This window comes from Metarhizium robertsii, assembly GCF_000187425.2.
Source record: "Metarhizium robertsii ARSEF 23 chromosome Unknown MAA_Scf_3, whole genome shotgun sequence".
NCBI classification, from domain to species: Eukaryota; Fungi; Ascomycota; class Sordariomycetes; order Hypocreales; family Clavicipitaceae; genus Metarhizium; species Metarhizium robertsii.
In genome coordinates, this window is record NW_011942171.1 from 2,487,226 (window position 1) to 2,506,035 (window position 18,810).

At 49.2% G+C, this 18,810-nt stretch overlaps 5 protein-coding genes across 5 annotated transcripts; 3 read left to right on the plus strand and 2 right to left on the minus strand.

The window, feature by feature from the left end:
- Positions 1–1,457: 1,457 nt before the first annotated feature.
- Positions 1,458–2,665, minus strand: MAA_03660 (uncharacterized protein; the record flags this gene model as incomplete). Its single annotated transcript, XM_007821658.2, has 2 exons — positions 1,458–1,959; positions 2,016–2,665. The coding sequence occupies 2 exons, from the start codon at positions 2,663–2,665 to the stop codon at positions 1,458–1,460; spliced, it is 1,152 nt and encodes a 383-aa protein (XP_007819849.2).
- An 844-nt stretch (positions 2,666–3,509) lies between these two features.
- On the plus strand, positions 3,510–4,138 carry MAA_03659 (acetyltransferase; the record flags this gene model as incomplete). Its single annotated transcript, XM_007821657.2, has 2 exons — positions 3,510–3,678; positions 3,735–4,138. 2 exons carry the CDS (start codon positions 3,510–3,512, stop codon positions 4,136–4,138), a joined length of 573 nt encoding a protein of 190 aa, XP_007819848.2.
- Positions 4,139–5,120: 982 nt separating this feature from the next.
- MAA_03658 (Nucleotide-binding, alpha-beta plait) lies at positions 5,121–6,423 on the plus strand (the record flags this gene model as incomplete). The annotated part of the gene is made up of 5 exons (XM_007821656.2): positions 5,121–5,172; positions 5,271–5,382; positions 5,483–5,829; positions 5,884–6,351; positions 6,404–6,423. The coding sequence occupies 5 exons, from the start codon at positions 5,121–5,123 to the stop codon at positions 6,421–6,423; spliced, it is 999 nt and encodes a 332-aa protein (XP_007819847.2).
- Positions 6,424–8,253: 1,830 nt separating this feature from the next.
- On the minus strand, positions 8,254–11,098 carry MAA_03657 (Secretory pathway Sec39; the record flags this gene model as incomplete). The annotated part of the gene is made up of 3 exons (XM_007821655.2): positions 8,254–9,337; positions 9,387–9,543; positions 9,607–11,098. The coding sequence occupies 3 exons, from the start codon at positions 11,096–11,098 to the stop codon at positions 8,254–8,256; spliced, it is 2,733 nt and encodes a 910-aa protein (XP_007819846.2).
- Positions 11,099–11,593: 495 nt separating this feature from the next.
- On the plus strand, positions 11,594–12,024 carry MAA_03656 (NADH:ubiquinone oxidoreductase subunit; the record flags this gene model as incomplete). Its single annotated transcript, XM_007821654.1, has 3 exons — positions 11,594–11,621; positions 11,685–11,824; positions 11,878–12,024. The coding sequence occupies 3 exons, from the start codon at positions 11,594–11,596 to the stop codon at positions 12,022–12,024; spliced, it is 315 nt and encodes a 104-aa protein (XP_007819845.1).
- Positions 12,025–18,810: the final 6,786 nt, after the last annotated feature.

The following is an 18,810-nucleotide window of genomic DNA, read 5'->3' on the forward strand; positions in this document are numbered from 1 at the left end:
GGTACCTACTTAAAGTACTTAGGTACTTAGGTAATTGGGGCCGAATGCCGGGGGTGTAAGAGAAAGAGCTTCGCACGTCAAGCGAAGTATGACGCGTGTTATCATTTGTTTATTTACTGCGCGGCCCGTTCTAGGGACCATGATGCAAGCCTTGGCCGCCATGCTGGACGCGCCGGAAGACCACTCGGTTCTTTTCATTGGGTACCCGCACTGGTATTTGGAACGGCGAATTGGCGCAAGCTCATTTGAAGATGTATTGGTCAGCTGCTTGAAGAAAAATAAGGTGCAGTACACGACTTGAAGAGCATCGAGTTCCATAGATATCTCGGGTAAGGTCGTCGGTCCGACAGCTTACACACACATGGTCAATTCGACGGGCCAAGGATCTCACAATTTGTCCCTGCGGCTAGGTCTACGAATTTCGACATTTGACTCTAGACTTCGATTTTTTTAGTACTCTGTACAATGACTTTTCAAAGGCATTTATGCATGTGATAATAAGAGAAGGAGATCCGTACAAATTGTGCCATGCTAATGCTATAATAATGCTCGTTTAACCCGAACGCGTTCAATGCCACCATTCACGCGCGCGACGCGCCATAGCCGCGTCCAGCGTGCAAAACACAGCCGCAGGACTCGGCGCCACCCCGTTGCCCATTGAAATTTTAGGGGAGACAATTCCCGCGTTGTCATTATCTCTATACAACCACGTTTTGCCTTTGGCGGTTTGCAAGACAAACGTCCTGATTTGCCCTAATAAACATCACCTTGTACCCCGATGTGACAATACATTGCTATACATGGCGGTGTCTCTTCGCTGATCCCAGACGGCCTCTATGGGATAGCCAGGCGCTTAATTTACGTTAGCAACGGTTCACTCAGGGAGGACTTTGCATATCAACAATTCACCATTCGATTTGGATCAGGTATTGTATTCGTCATATATCTAGTTGACTCTAAAGAGAGATAAAGAGATGGAGAGAGAAGAAGAAGAAGAAGAAGAAGCAAGGTGATCTTGGAAACTTTGGTAACAATAGACACTGGACAGGTAGTTTGTAGCACATCTTCTTCTCTATCAGTGAAAACATAAGAAAGTAGTATTTGCTCATTGGGTATTAGTTGGGGAGGGTATAAGGACAGACAAAAATCAAATACCATTTCTCAGCGCAGGAGGCAATAGCAATGTTCAAGCCACTATTTCCTCACTTTACCCCTATGATTAATGGGAGTGAAAGGCCCTTCCGCTTCCAACCGTAGGCATCCTCGGTCGTTCGACACCTCCGTCACCGCTTAATATCTGCCAAAGGGTGCCTTCCGACTTCCAGAGCCATCTAACGGGGCGGCTGCTAATCTAGAAGGGACTAATTAGCCCTTCTGGACCCTTTGCAACCTAGCTGTCTTCATCATGATGGACTTCTACTGCAACACTCACTTCGTCATTCCCAAGCCTGTGAACCCTAGGTAGACTCGGTCTGCGCAAGAAGTCGTTGTCGCCAGCCGTTGCAAACATCTTCAAAGCCTCCAATTACCTCCCCGCAGACGTTTGCACATTCTCTGTTTTGAAGACGCTGGCTCCAGTTGCCTCGAGTTAACCAGCGCTCACCCTCCTCCCGCAGCTCCTCTTCCCGTCGCATCTCGGACACGAGCTCCTTTGCGCTCTTTAGTCTTCTAGTTGCCGTGACTGTTGTTTGTCGAGACATATGTAGTGTGTCTGAAAGATAGTTCAGGGTTTGGATTAATTCCGATGTGATAGAGTGAAGGGCTGTCAAGGAATTGAAGGCTGTTGTCGACGGTCTGGGCATGTCGTCCGATAGAGATATCAGGAGAGGTACTAAGCTATCAATTGTCTCAATATCCGGTGCAGGTGCCAGGGGAGACAGTAGTGGAAATGTCAAGCCATGCAGCTGGCGAGTTTGGTGTGCAAGGTGTGTAGTAAGAGCTGTATGGGCCGTTATTAACCTGTGGCTTGGTCAGCTGGTAGGGTCCAGACATCCAGTCCAAACGCAATATCTCACCTGGACGCATTTCCTTCGACGGTTGACTGCGGGCCCAATTCTCGAAGACCGTCTGTCACACGTTGGAATACTTCATCACCGGGGCCACCATATTTTTCTGTCCCCCTCCGAGTGAGAGATTCGATTGCATCGATTTTGGCGATTAAGGTTGGCGGCATGCCTGCAGCGTCTAGGTCTGACTCGGAGCCATATTCGCTGCCGTCGTATTCTGACATTTTCCTCTGGTGCCCTCTGCCATGCGGCGAAAGCAATCCAATACTATTTTCATTTCCACCGGCAATATCTTTAGTCGGTGTAGAATTGAAGCCAGCTCCGTCATCTCCTATACCGTCGGCCGTGGTTCCCTGCGCTCCGGCGTTTCGTGAGCGTGAAGTGTTTTCTTGGTCCCCATATTCCCCATCGTCCTCCTCGTTTGAATCAGAAAATGCATCAGCAAGTTCGTCTGCTAAATTCCCCATGCCAGGAGCCGGGCCTCCGCTAGCCAGGACACCCAGATCTATGCTATCCTGATGGTTTGCGTCATTTGAAAATGGGGTCGCGGGGTCATTAATAGAAGATCTGGATTGTCTTCGTGCGTGAGAATAGTTATGGAGGCTATCAACAGCTGACGAGTTTCTCGAGTGTTGTGGTGTGGTCGGTGATGGAGTCATTGTGCGCTGCCTGGATAGCTCGAAAATATGGCTAATGGCTCAAGTAGGTTTCGGAATCGTCGACAAATGAACGCACGTCCTTCGTGTCCCTCGCACATATATCGTTATGCCTCAGCACCTAAACATCGACCTAGGTGATGGCAGAGAGAGCGAGACTCCTCTCGAAGGAATGTCTGGTGGTTGTCGCGTCCCTGCCCAGACCCTCGTAAGGCGTGAAGCTCTATTAAGCATGTGCAGTGCCAAGTTGCTGGGGCGGTCTAGAATCAGGCTCCGGGTGTGGAGCCAAAGCCGCCTCGAGGGGCCAGGCAGGTTCAAACTGGTGTCTGGTACCAATTGGGAGTTGGTCAACTTGGTAGTAATCGATAGAAGTGCTGTCTGGTGGCTAGTACGTACCACAAACTCAAGTTTGCATGCTGTCGAGTCGCAGGGCATGTCGGCAACACGACGCAAAAAAAAAGGAGAGGTCGAAACTGAAGTGATAAACAAGTCCTTGTGTTTCCACACAGCATTGGCAGGACTGCCAATTCAGCTGTTCTCAAGCACCTATTGCGTCTTTGAAGTATACTGCTAATCCTACGGCCATAAATACTGCTGGTCAATTTTTCATCCCAAAGAGTCGCGCCTCGAGCGTCCAGTTCAAGTACACCAGATCTTTTCCGGCATATACAACCACATTGGCAGGCTTGTTTGAGAACCTGCCTAATACAAAATAGGTGTTGTGTTTTAGCCCGGGAGCATCGTCGGTCTATGGAATCATAGCATCTACCGGCATTCAAGGCAGCGTGTACCATTTAAAGTTACTCTGTGCATCCGCATCGACAAGTTCCGCCAGCTCGCAGCGGCCATGGCAACCTTTCGGCGTTTTCGTCCTGATGACGTTAACAAGTTCTCAAAATGCAACCTAGATCCCTTGACCGAAACATACGAGTTGGGTTTCTATTTGCAGTACTTTGCCAAATGGCCCGCTCTATTCCAAGTGTGCGAAGACAAAGACGGGAATATAATCGGCTACAGTAGGTTGTGTTCAGACTAGATATACTACTTTGGCTAATATTTTTGGTCGTTCCAGTCATGGGCAAGGTTGAATCGTCACCCAATACCTACAAGTACTCGGAGCATTACCTCCCATGGCACGCACATATCACTGCCCTGACTGTGGCACCGGAAGCTCGCAGGCTGGGAATAGGTAAAATATTAACAGACCAGTTAGAAACGGCTGCAGATGACAGTGATGCCTGGTTTGTGGACCTGTTCGTCCGCAGGAGTAATCACCGAGCAATTGCCTTTTACAAAAGTTTAGGCTACAGCGTCTTCCGAGTAGTCAAAGATTACTATGGCGACCATGCGACAGATTCAACCAAGGCTGGCGAGGATGCGTTTGACATGCGGAAGCCTATGAAAAGGGACAAAGATCGCCAGCATATCCGAAGCGATGGCGAGAGCCATGAAGTGGACCCGGAAGATGTCTGGTAGTCAACCTGCAAGGTTGAGATAATGTTGTTGCAATCTCCCAACTTATTTATCCCTTAGATTCATCTATGCCAGCGGAACGTTGGTCCAATGGTTGTGCCACTCTCTGCCCTTTGACAGTGTAGGTTCCACAGGGACCGATCAAGAACTTGTTTGGTGGTGGTCGGTTTCATGTTGGCGATGCAGGGATATGAATCGCAGGAGGTCTTCAGTCACAAAACCAAGACGTCAATATGTTTAGTTTATTAACCACAAGACATTCTACAACTATATTCCGTCGTGCTTGTGAAGCTCCCAGAATAGTGAGTTCTCGCGCGACCCCAATTAAATGAGATCCCCTGCTTGAGTAAGAGAACAACTGGTAGACGTTACCGACCAAGGCTAGAAAACCGTGAGTCGCAGGCGAGTGATTTAGGCCCGGCAGGAATTTCAGAGGCAAGCAGAAAAGCGCCCTTGACAACCTTTTGCAAGCATAATGAAACCCTGGGTTGGGGTTGACGAACTGCTGTTTTCCAGCATCGTCTTGGCGATATGCCCACGATGATAATTCGATTTCCTCCTTAATTGAGTGGACTGAACTATAACCACGGAATTAATAAAAACAGGCCCTGAATACAATATCTTTCCTTACCTCGGTACGTTTGCGCGGCAAACTCGTGGGTGGTGTCTGCAACTCTCAGTCACCACCAGACATTTGATTGAGTTTGTGGCTGGAATCGGAACATGCTGTGAGTGGTCAGCCGCTTAATCATCGGCTTTCCCTTCTTTTTTGCAAATTCTATCCAGTCAGAGCTCTCGCTCAGCCATCCTGCCCTTGTCTTTTTTTCTTTCCTTCGTCACGCTACTTGAGCAACTTCTTAGCTCGCACGCTCTTCTCAACTTCATCTATCAACACGCTGACAATCCTTCGTCGTTGGACACTTGTGACCGTTCATCTTGATATTTCTTCTTCTTAATCAGCCCCGACGTCTCTTGTATTTCTATCATGGCAACTACCTCGATGGATTATGAGGCCGCCGCCGGCGATCGCTACGACGGTAAGCTGGATTGCAAACAAACGCGCACGTAGATGACGGCGCTTTGCCTGGCACGAGCGCACATGCAAGCTCTGGCTAACACTTGATCTTGGGGGTAGACGATGCGCCCCGCTACGATCGTGACAACAGAAGCGCCTCACCTCGACCGACCCGTGATGAAAACGATGGCGGACGTCGTCGATCAGCGTCACCAAATGGAAATGCCGAAACGTAAGTAATACTCCTTGTCTGGCTAGTATTAAACGCTTTACCTCTCAATTAGGGTGTTCCCATGCTTACATTGTTGGACTTGGTTTCGATCGTCTCACAGTATTCCAAAAGAGCCTTCCGGTCCCAAGGATGATGATGACGGTGCCATTAACCCTGGCTCCAACCTATTCGTAACTGGCATTCATCCTCGTCTAAGCGAGGCTGAGGTCTCCAAAATGTTCGAGAAGTATGGAGACGTCGAAAAATGTCAGATCATGCGCGATCCGCACTCTAAAGAATCCCGTGGGTTTGGCTTTGTCAAAATGGTTACGTCAGAACAGGCTGAAGCCGCAAAAGAGGGCTTGCAGGGAGAACAAATTGAAGGTCGCACTCTCAGCATTGAGAAGGCCCGTCGGGCTCGTCCCCGCACGCCTACTCCAGGCAAATATTTCGGTCCACCAAAACGAGGTGAGCAGTTGTACAAATAAATTCTGCCTTGAGCCTGGACCAACTAATGAATAGAATCAGATCCCCGTCCTCGTTTCGATGACCGACGTCGGGGTGGGTACGGTGGTGGTGGCGGCGGCGGCGGCGGCTACGGACGTGATGACTCCTATAGATACCGCGGATACGAGCGAAATTACGAACGTCGCCATGATGATCGCGGTGGTTATGACCGCAGTGGCTATGACCGTGGATATGAACGTGGTTATAGAGATGATCGCCGATATGACGACCGCAACTATGCTCGAGACGCCGAGCGTGGAGGGCATGAACGCCGGGAACGTGACGATTACTATGGTCGGGAACGGTATGGAGGGCGCGACGACCGTGACAGATATGGACCTCGTGGTCCCGGCGGTGGGTACGACCGTGATCGATACGACCGTCAGGCCGAGCGTGGCGCGCCAAGGGAGCGAGAAACAGCTGCTGGGGCTCCCGGCTATGGAGATTCGGGTCCCCGATCTGAGGCCCGCGACGCATATGGAGGTTCGCAATATAAACTGTCATAATCAATGACCACTGCTGACTTTCGTTGCAGCTGATCCATCTGCTCGGTGAAGTCGGATATGGCTCAGCGCCTTGGTACACCCTCTTGCCCATGGGTCAAATGCCATTCGGTGCTTCAGTCTCAAACGTCACTTCTTTGCCCTTTCTCTACCCCAATTGTTTTGAGATCTTTCGTTCAACCACAGTGCACACCAGAGACTAGGTCCTGGTCCTGCCAAAACCCCTTTCCCTCAGGTGCAACTGTTCAGAAAGGGAATGTGTTCTCAGTTGCCTCGCATGTTTTACTATGTTTTCGGTCCTCACCACAGGGGTTTATGTCGTCCTGGTTTTGTTGCCTATTTCCTTCGGTTCTGTTCGCACTGTTTATACTGTTTCGTTTTTTCTTTGCTGGCCATTTATGGGACGAACGGGTTTTCGGATGGACCAAATGAGGCAGCACCCGAATCAATGCAGAATCAGTCTCGTATCGCCTGTCACATCGCACGGCAGATTTTGGTAGCTTTTGCGACACGGCACAACCCAAAGCCATCGGCACAAGCAGTTGGCCAGGTAAACCAATGGGCTCTTGGCTTCGCAATCGACAACGTCAAGCTGCGTCGTGCAGCTACATGTATCAGTATCATGAAACAATATCGCGCATTGGCGTTGCCAACTAAATGGATCACAACTATCGGTATTCAGTCTCTGAGAACGTTTTAAAGTCGCATACTTCTGTTAAATTCGCCTTGGCTTCGGGTAATTCGGAATGAATCGTGAAAATGCCGCCATTCGAAACGTCACCCAATAGTGCTGTAATCGCCGTATCACCAACCGCCACGTCATGACGTATTCCCGCCAATATATTTATGTTTGATTTCTCGGGATTCCCCCTGGCAAGAGGAACCCGACATTGATATCCTCATTTTTTGTGCTATGGTACATTCGACTCTGACAGAGTCTAAAGCTCGTGCTTGTACATGAATCATAGGTGCTAAGAGAGCTGAGTCACTTCCAGGACCTCTTCCTTTTACTTGTGAGCCGTCTTTTTGATCTGTTCGTTGCTAATCCGTTTGCTGTTCGCACAGGAATTGGGCTCAATCCTAAGGACGCGTTATCCCGGTTTGCGCCTAATATTTATAGTTTACATCCGCAACTTATTCTATTTCGTTCTGAGCCAAACCCATTCTCAGCCAACACAGGAAAGTCTTCAGAAAGACAGCACTGACCGAAGCTCTATGCTGCGCTGCTGATAGTAGGGACATGTTCAAAGTTGAGTCAGCGGAGCTTTCATCACGCGAGCTTTGCGGCTTTGCCTTGTCACAAGGCGCACATAGTTCGATGCCCTCGACATACCTTTCCATCGAGATTAATCCGGAGTAGTTGTCGCTCAGGTGAATTTTCCTAGCGCTTTTATGTTGGTGAAAATCACGCTACGCGCACGACGTCGTAAATAGCGCGGTTTGTCCATTGCTACGACACCTACCTACATGGTGAATATGTAATAAAAGAATCGATGCGCTGGGGACTATGTAAATGTGAAGCAGGATAATGACTAGACTGCCAGTTGTATAGGTTGCCTTCGGTCTACTCCCCCACTGCAGGTACTCAGTTAGATACTGCTTTAGTCTGTGATCGACAATTGTCACCTGGGGTCGAAGATCCAAAGTCATCCAAATATATATATATACTCATCAGCTAGCTATCGCAAGATAGCCTTCGCCGGCGCGGGCGGTGATGAATCACTAATTTGGTAGTGTGTCTGACGCATCACGATATGTTCATGGTGTATTGCGTGGTTAATTACGGTTCCCTGGCTTAGATTTGGCTAAAACATAGTGTTGCTAAATATCTTGCATGACTATCCGGCTTGTTTCTTTTGTGATGTTGAGAAAAATATATTCATCAACTAGTTTCTTCTTTATTTTGGCCGACATTGGCTCCGATTAACCACCCTACCCCAGAAACCAGCGTCCCAGTCGCAGCTTCACGAAGCTGATCTCGTTTACGGATTCGTGAGAGTGACCCTCCTTCATGCTCATTGTTGTTGGCATCAGCGCCTCTTGTGATGCTTTGTAGGCTTGGAATAGCAGTGAAATTGCGCTGAGCGGCGCGAGCAGTTGCTCTAGACAGATCAAATAGAGACATCGGCGCTTCCTCTGTCTGTTGGGCTGCTACGCTGGCAGTCATATTCCTGACAGGATACTGCTGCTCAACATTGACTTGATCGAAAGCACCTGGAAGGTTGTCAACCTTAGCTTCTTCACCCAAGGCCAGCTCATTGGCCGCTTCCTCTTTAATTGCCGAATCAAGTTGCTCTTCACAGCGCCGAAAGCTCTTGAGGATTTCCTGAAGCTGACTAGTTGGCGCGACTCGCAGCGCGGTGGCGAGACACTCAATACGCTGCTCAAGGTGTCGTATCTCAAGATTGCCGCTTGCCGTACCTAAATGAGTTGGTTGCTGCGAACGCTCTGTTCGAATGTATTGACCAGCCTGCAGCGCAGCCTTCCAAGACCATTCATCTACGACTGGCCAGGGCGAAGTATCAGAGTTTTCGGGACTTTGCATGCTTAGACGACTGGCAACATAGGAATATGCGGTTTCAAAGTCGTCCTCCTTCAAAGCAGCTTCAATACACATTGCTGTTATGCGTCGTTCTGCAATATAGGCAGCGAGGTTTAGTTCCGAATCACTTGTCAATAATGTAGGAGAATCTAACTTGCGATAGGACGGTAAACCTGCCCGAACCATGTTCATGCCCATTTCCAGGAACTCCTGGAGGCGAGTATAGGCTCGAGGATTCTGTTCCAAGACCTTTTCGATAATGAATATCGGATCGGAATGTACCCTGAGAACTACAGGACTGAAGGGTTCTCCTTGCTTAAGAACCAAGCGATAGTCACTAAGCGCGTGAGTGGCTTTCAAAAGCGCGATAATTCGCTTTGTCCCCGGCAGCGACAGGCCTACGGTTTTAGGTAAGGCATGAATGCTACTTGTGGTTAGCTCAGTAGCCCATGAGCCTGTATCATCAAACCTACATTTCATCGCATCTTTTCAACCCTCCTCGGGACCTATTCGGGTTCGTGGCATTGTCGAAAGCACTCAGGGCCGACTCGTATACTGAATCCTGTACGACCTCGACTGGGAGGCGTACAGGCCCTCCACCATCGTACAAATTGCGCGCGAGGCTATAGCCTGTTCAAAGTTAATTGGCAAATTCTAATGTCCTGGAAACATGTAATTCGCGTCATTACATACGTTCTCTGGACAATAATAACTTTAAAAACTCTGCTTCCACATATTCCTTGCTCAACATGCCAAGAGCACCAGCTGTTGCTGCTCCAGCAGTAGGTTTGCCAGCGGTGCCATGGCCCCAGTCCCGTAGCCAAAGCAGGAATTCTCGTGCCTTTAGTAGAAAGTCGTCATTTTCCTTGGATGCTTGGATTGCAATGGTCCTCAGGAGTTTCGAAATTTCAGACCTTTGGTCCCGTTCGTCATGGAGAAATGTGAGGTCTCCGACGCGTCTCGGTGAAGAGGGGGAACCAAAAAGGGTCAAGATGTAAGCACTTCGAGTGAGAGCGAGTAAAAGGTTTGTGGCACCTTCACTCGGTCTAGTCAGTGGGTTGTTCTGTCCCAATAAATCATTCCTCATATAAGTCGCGACTCGATCATTGTGAAACACCGCTATATCTGTGGAAGACAAGCCAGGTAAGACTTTCATTGTTTCCTCAAGGGACATCGTGCCACCGTTGAGGCCAAGATATACTCTTAGATTCATCAGTATGGAGTGCAGCCTTCTTAACGACTCCAAGGTTGCTTCCTGCACACCATACACACAAGCCAAGACGGTTGTAGCGTAAGTTTGCCTAAGATAATACCTGTGTGCAGCTGGGAGGTCGAGTGCTATTCCATGACCGAATTCAACATCCTCTGGACCACCCCAACGTTCGATGGCTTGAACAGCAGTTGACCATGATAGGGTGGCCTGAGATAGGAACCACTCGCAAACTTTGTGCCAGCCAGGACAGAAAACCCTAGATGACTCGCCATCCTCTGAGGAATTTTCCCATCGGTCTGTATCATAGACCCATGGCCCTATAATACTCCTCAGGTCATGATCAACATTTTCTCTCGGTTGAGCGCGAGAATCAACTGGGCACAACAAGAAGTCAACTGCCTGGTGATCAGGCAATTTCTCGAACTCGATTAAGGAATAGGCAAGTGATGTTCCGGCGCGATATTGTAGACCTTTCCGTACATACGGAATTACCGTGGACATTGCCCATTTATGTATGCCAGGACTGTGGCGACCAAATGGTAAAAGCAGATCAAGCAACTGGGCGAGCATCCCAGTTTCTTCATTCATCTGATGGATTCTCAGAAACAGGAAGCGGCTGAGTGCGTCCCCCTGGGCGATCTCGGGCGGATTCCGGCATACTAGTGGCAGTAGATGAAGTTTTGTAGCCCTCTTCACCGCTTCGTTGTCATCTATACTGTTGACTGGCGACGTATCCAATCCAGTGAGTTGGCACGGCTCGAAGCTATGATCAACCAACTTTTGCAAGAAACCAACATAGGCGGCAGGTCTTTCAGTCTCCGGTAGATGAGTAAGCAGGATGCGTAATAAAATTTCGTCGTGAATGATAGTTGTATGAGTGCTGGTTAGAATCGAGAGACTATCAATGTCGGCATGTTGCGCGAAGTGAACAGCCAGAAGTAACACCTTCGCCGGGTGCAAAGTGTTTGCCATGGTGGGGAAAACGCTGCCCACTAAAAGGGGCTTTTCTCTGAGCATTCACCGTATTATATTTTGAAGCGTTTAGTTCCAGGTTTGTGTGTCTTCTTATAATAGAAGCCTGTCGCTTGGCCGCTGCTCGCCGTTCATGGTCTTGGATCTTGACATCACATACGAGGGCAGTGATAAGTGCATAGACATAATAATGCCCAGCAGTGCCTATAGTGGAAACTGGCTTCTAAAGCTCATGCACGATGTTATGCATCTAACGCGGCACTAAAACAGACCCGCCAAAATGTCAAGGCTCACTATCAATAGATACATTATACTTCCGCCATAATGTACGTAGATCAAAGTACCTCATGTCAAGCAGGATGACCCCCACTACCAGCTAACGGAATCCCATTAGTACTGGTCGTGATTGATCCTCAACTGAACTTCGAATTACCGCCCAGCAAATAAACTCGGCAACTCATTTGAACGTCCTAACACACGACATATTGGCTTATCATGGCGTCGGGATATGGAATGCATGGGGGTATGTTTGTAACATCCGATATCAACCCCATTTCCTTATGAGACTGACCATAATCGCTCATAGGCGTTGGACGCTGCTTTCCCTTCTGGCAAGAAGTCATGGCATGTTACGTCGTCAACACCACTGCTGAGGACGATCACGGGAAGAAGAAATGTTCGCCCGGGCTGGAGGACTACTACGAGTGTTTGCATCACAAGAAAGAGGTCTGTGTTAGTTCCGGGAACACTCAAGCGTTGTAGACGCTAACAGTACGCAGCATGCTAGAGCTGTAGCAATGAAGGCGGCGTATGCCAGATCAGAAGCCGCGACACCTCGAGACGATGCTCCAAGCGCCAAACAAATACGGAATTTGGGACTGCTGGGTAAGGAGGAAGACACAAAAAAGGTGCTTCATCAAGCATAAATGAGCGTAAATTGGCATGGGTGTCGCATCCAAGTGTGTACATTATGTTTGAAGCCACGACGCTAGTTTACTGTTTGGAGCTGGGGCAAATATTGGCAGAGTGTTTCACAGCTTGCAGCTCTCCTTACTTGATGATCATATTTTTTCTTTTTGTTTGACGGTATCAGTTTGCGTCTCTATTGGGCTCTCGTGAGTTCGAAGTTTTGTCCAGGCTGCAGCCCAGACTCTTACTCCTCAGGGTTGCTTATTTTCTCTGTTTTGTTTTTTTTTGTTTTTTTTGTTTTCTATCTGTTGGAACGTACCAAATCACCTTCCTATTGCAGTTGAGACATGTGCCTGTGACTCCGAGCCGTAGATCCCGGCTTTCGATTTAGCTTGAGGTCTTACCGTCGGTCGTGGCAGACTATCTTCTTTTCAGACATCCCATATATTATGTATAGGCCCCTAGCCATATATACACAGAGCTCGGCGGACTACTGTTCGTCGTTCAAAATATCCAACTAGGGCCTAACTAAGAGCTTCCCCGTGTTCGAGATTTTAACATAGCTACCCATTTTCGGATACTAGGCTAATTAAACTCTCATTCGTACGCGCCTATCACAGCCAACTGAGTGTTCAGAAATTTGCAGGCTGAACTAAGAACCTCTTCATATCTGTATATCATCATTCCCGCCTTTTGGGGCATGTGATATCAAGCTTTCGTTTTACTTCGCGCGGGATTTACTTTTCCCCGCATAGCCATGCAGACAGACAGAAAGAGCCAAGAAGGCACACTTGTTAGCTGGATATCGGAAATATTCGGCCAAGGGCCGCTATTGCTGGATCCCTTTGCTCTATGATTCAACGGTCAAGTCCGATAATCGTCGTGACATATCTGCAGTGCCATTTACGCTTATTACGACGACTTCCGGTACCCGTTGTAGAAGTCCACGCAATCCCTTTACGCAATGGTGACTTCCCCAAGGAACTTCGGACTGGATTTAGTGCTCCAATAGTAAGGACAAAGAGTCTAGCATCCTAGCAAGGGAAAGCTTTTTGCCTCGTCAAGAGTCCTATTGAAGGGCAGAATACCAGGTAAAAATCGGCAAAAACCAGAAGCAGAGGTGGCCATGACTTAGTAACCCAATTATTAAAGTGTAGGCCAGTCTGTTAGAGGATGGATAGAGGTCTGAGCTGGAAAACCTCGTACAAGTAGGGGGGTATGAAAGCGGTGGATGACATATGAGAACAGATATGCCCTTGAAGCAACGGGGGAAAACAGGTATATTTGAAGCATCAATCATTCTGTTATTCAAATTCAAGTGCCTGGGCTACATTAATCATTCCTGTGGGTTGCCTATTGGAGTAGATGCAAAGGGCCTTGCTCCGTCCTGCCACATCCCAATGACATACTATAACACAAGTCGAAAATCAGAATTTGCGTGTTAGCTGTCATCTCTTCCATGACATTTCTACTATTCTTGACTCTAAGACGGAGACGTCAAACAGAAGAGGGGAGAACAGCAAAAGAAGAAGGGGGGGGGTAACAAGCAAGTCCCTTTGGTCCGAAATCTACCGACTACTCCCATATCATCTCAACATAGCAGCTTGCCTCAATGTTCGAGACTCAGGCATACTTAATACAAGCAGGTCAAAATCTTTCGGAAATTCGCTTCCGGAAAGAATGGAGCAGATCTCTAATAGTTGTCTAGTGCTGTGATTCCTCCTGGTCAGTTTCTCGTTTAGTGAAATGCTTAGGCGTCACAAAGTGGCACCGGTCCGGAGGTTGACCATCCCTAACAATGGATGAGTCTCATTATGCGAAGGCTGACTTTAGAGTTCGAGTTCAGTACTTGTCAAACGCATTGCCATGGCAACTGGGCCTAATTATTGAGCAGGCCTGGTGAGAGCGTAGCCTTCACATTTATATTCGCGTCCAATCCAGACACTCATATTCTCCCTATGCCTCATTGGAAGCTAACCTGATCCTATGAGAAGGTGGCTGCATTTTGAGACTGTGCCTGCCTCTAAGTGGGAGGACGTTAAGCTTCTGGGTTACCTGGGCTTGTCGAGCAACGCACAACATACAGCGGTACTGCAAGGCGTCGAGAAGCATTCATATCCCCAGGAACATGAAGTTCGGCGCTGCCGATAATTTCATACGGCTCTTGCAGCGCTCAGAAACTGATAACAATGCTAGGTGCCGACAGTTTCCAACAGGATCAGAAAGCTTCTTCCAGCTGAGCATGTCATGCGGTTGATGACTGGTTCTTGAAGCACATATTATATTTTGATGACATAGGAGATGCCATGTTCTATGTTCAGTGACAGTGCATCTTGCTGCAAATCATAACAGCGCCGTCGGATTTGAAGGAAGTGTGGTCTGTTGTATTCCTTTGGGTGAAAATCCTAACAACATCCGTCTAGACTAGACCTTGTATGGCGCCTTCTCCCAGTCCATTCGAGAACAATGAAAGGCTCAGCTCCATGCAAGTTCTGGCTGGAATAAGATGTCAACGTTACAACAGTTCTGCTCGAAGTAGCTGCTCAGAATTGAGGTAGTACCCAATGCCTTGGGCTGGGCTACTCCGTACAACACAGGGCGAGCTGTAGGTTTTCACATACCTACATACCAGTTGACATCTAAGTACCCTACCCAGTACGGAGTAGGCGGTAAGTAACTACCAGGGGAGTTTGGGGACATGGAGGTAGCTATGTACTTACCCAGCAGGTAGTAGATTCAACGGCTGGTGCGTGCTCGTGCGTGCAAAGAGCAAACAATGATCTACGGCGCCAACAGCCTCGTAACTCTGTTGTCTTGGTTTGAACCCCCTGGTCCCCCATCCGGCAGACTGGATTGGCTGCACAAGACATGTCCCAGGCCAGGGAGGGCTGATCCCTGTGCTACGCATGCTCAATACCGGTAGAATGGTTCGGGATCTCGGGTTGCGCAGTCGTATTTAAGCAAATCAGAGTCGATTTCGCCAAACTTGAAGACCCCGACGAGGTGGTAGTTTTCTGTCATATCTTACACAGGGATGCTAATGGATGGGGGGTGCGATTAGTCCGATGCAGCTCGTGGAAGGAGGCGACTTCAACCGGCCGCCATTCCCTTTCCATCGCATCCACATCCGCTCCTGAGCACGTAGCACAATAAACTGCAATGCTCTGATGAGGCAAGAATGCATGTACTGGGTAATCCAGGTGTCGTTGCGCTCCAGTGTCCAGGCAGACACGGACGGAGTAGGCACCTACTGTAGGTACCTAAGGTAAGTACCTAAGTACCTAGGTAGGTGAAGTACCTAACTTTAGGTAAATTGAGTCTGTACACGTACCTATATGTGGCAGGGCAACGGTAGGCTCTGCACGGGAATGCGCAGAAACTTGGCGTTAAGCGCATGTGCCACAAAACGCGCCTCGTGTGACATTTACAACTTCGGAACCAAAAGTCGTCTTCTTGGCACGGCGGGAAGTCGAGGATGATGAGCAAAGGGCACGTATATTATTCTTTCACTTTAGTAGATTGGCACGGTGTTGATGGTTCGTGCTCGCGTGTGTCTCCATTATTTGCATACATTTTGATTGACTCACGATGCCAAGTTGAAAAGCCGCAATGCTCCTCGACAATGCTTGAATCAAATTTGCAGTTGACCCTTTGGAGTAGTAGTATTGACTTTTCAAGTCAATGTCGTCGTCCCACAAAACACACCAGACCGGACCTGATAGACGTCAATGGTTCCCTTGATGCGTCGGGGAACACACCGCAAGGGCAAGGGCAAGGGCAGCCATGCACACGCGGCAGGAGATCTCTGCGCCACCAGACCTGTCCAGTTAATCGGGCTCCTACTACTCCAATACGGGGCTAGTAGTACAGAGTTGTATGTACTTATGTATGTATGTACTGCGTTAAGTACGTGTCAAACGCGCAATGCCCCGCGTCTTTTCTCTTCAAATGTCAACTGTTCTTGTCCCGAGGGCCTTCTAACTTTGCTGGCTGAATACTCACTCCTTGTAGGTGGAGTCGCTGGAGCGAGGAGAAAGCACTGGACAACGGATCGACTGTCTTGAGTTGATGACTTCTTGGCAAGACACGACTTTCGAGCCCGCCAGGATTGCACGATTGCTCGAGTCGGTATCCGGTTGTTTGTGACCAGAGGCGTGGCTGAGAAGATGCCGCACTGAACATGCGATACGACAAAGACAGGGCGCCACAACCACAAATATTGCGTGTTTGGGATTTACTACTTACTACGGAGTGTAGTATGATGTCTGGTACTACAGCACCTAGCCATGTTCCATGTACTTTACATGTAGAGAGTAGCTTGACGGCCGCGGCACAGAATACGGAGTGCGCTCCGCAACTAGGTATTTTCGGGGTCCTGAATCCTACTTTGTGGCCATGATGATGTGTATTCCAACGTTGACAAGCATGCCTGGTGGAGGTGAGCACATGGAGCGAGCAAGCTCGGACCGAAATTTGTCGGCTTCCAAATAACCGTTGGTGCAGGGGTTCTGGAAAGTGAGAGTTCACAGCTGAAGTACCTCGGTACTTACGTACGGATATGCAGTAATGGGCATTCAAGGTATCCCTCCAAGTGCAGATACCCACCAGGAACTTCAGTCGGCACGAACATGGAAGGGCCCAGCAGTATCGATGTCTGGTGCTCCGTACACCAGAAAATGACAAAAATTGGCGGCGGCCCACCCCCAGAACTAAGCCACGAAAACGGTGATGGGCCATGGCGGGGTTCACAAGGAACTGGCGCCCGGCGACTGACGCACGGGGCTAAGCTCCAGCCATTGGGACCAGTCTGGTCTGCCAGCTCAGCCCAGGGCCGGCATTTCACCGTTAATTACCACCAATGGAAACAGGTTGCCATCTGTGCTCACCTCGGAATAGCCGCTTTTCTCTCTCTCTGAATACCGTTCTCCGTCATGTAGCTTGCAGGAATTGATAAGAACCGAGACCCCGAATGGCTGATGCAGGTCAGTGAAAGGATACATATGTAGTCCAGTATCACTAATCAAGGCCGCCACGATGAGCCTCACCATAGACGAATGATGGCGGTCGTCTGGCTCTCCAAACGAACCAGGAGGCTCAGCCGCCAAGTGACCTAGGCTGCGTATACGTCCGGACCCCAAGTTGCCGCCAACACCACACGTTATCGATGTCACTCCGGCGATTGTCGGGGCAGAAGCGCCAGTCACTTCTTGGGAGGACTGTGCCGAGTACGGAGTAAGCTCTCGGATGTTGTATGCCGTCTTTGCCCCATCAACATCAACTGAATATCTAGTTGAATAGGCTAGATGTGTCGCTCTGCAAAAGGGCTTCCTGTTAACCCCAACCGCTTACGGTCCGCGCACGTGCGTGTCTCTTACTTGAGTCTTGGTCGTCGTCGCTACTGTTGCTGCTGTGAGTAGTAGTCATAACTGCTTACGAGTCAAGTTGATTCGTCTTCGTGGTTAATATCCCAGGGTCCGCTGATCAGCATGGTTCACGTCTCAGCAGCAGCATCTTGGCATTGGCTTCACTCCGTATAGATGGAAGGGGTCAACGACGAATCGTATGTACATGCATATGTACTGCGTGTGGGGCCGGATCTTGTGCAACGCGCCAGACTGTACGACGTATTACTTCAGTTTTCTGGAAGACGATGCAGTCAACCTCAGGATGGGGTCTTGATTGATTGAGGCACAACCACCCAACCATTCAACGTTCCAGATTGCCAGTAACAGAGGGATGGATCAGCCGGAAGAGTCAATATTGTTGTGCATGCATGTGTACCTAGGTACCTACAATTATGTATTGTCCAGTACTACTACTACTACTAGTACTTTAGCTGAGAGAACATTGAAGCCCCTGCAACAAACTGCTAGGTATAAGTAAAGTACCGGACGTAACCTTGCTGCTTGAGCACTCCGTACTTGAAGCTACCGGCCCCACCACGGCCCATAGCCGGACGGCCACATCCGTAAGCCTCTACATAGCGACCTTGAGCACTTAGTTATAGATAATTGCGGGACGCCCGTTGACCTTTCGCCTGTACTGAATTGGGGGTGTTCAATGTTGGGTCAACGGCGCCAAAGCATCCACCCGGCTACTCTGTTCGCGTATTGGCTGGGAATACGCTCTCCAATCTCTCAAGCTTTCTCTCCAGGCCTCGAAGGTCAGCGCCAAGAATCGCCAGAATGGGCGGCGGCTGCCACTTACCACCCCACCACAACGGAGCAAACATCCTCGGGCCGCCTGGCTGTGCTGTACGGAATGTTCTTGCCAAGATCGCCATCAGGAGCGCAGACAGACCCATTGCATCAATACCTAACTAGGTACGGAGTACCTAGGTAGTGATCTACTAAGCAGGTACGTCTATGGCTAAAGTCCGATACGTACGTATGTACCCGAGCAGGTATGTACAAGCATTGACACAACGAAACCCGAGGCAGACAACACAGTTCATCTGGTCCGCTGGGTATTAGACTATGAATCCAAGACGACAGTGGATGTGCCAAGGTGCCTGGCAACCACGTCGTGGGGGAGGGAGGTAACGATGCCGTGCTGCAGAGCAAAACGTGAGATTGACGATTAGTGATTGTAGAACCACATCCATGGATCAGGCATCCACACAGGACAGAATAGCGGCGCGACCCTAATAACCGCTGGAAAGCCAACGGTGACGGTGGACCCCGCCAGACCCAGCACATGCATTTAATGTTCGAACCTCCCATGTCTGCCGGCACAAACGAAAGTCACTCAAATGCAAGTTCCTGAGTTGTCCCGTCCTTCCACTTCCTGCAGGGGGAAAGGGG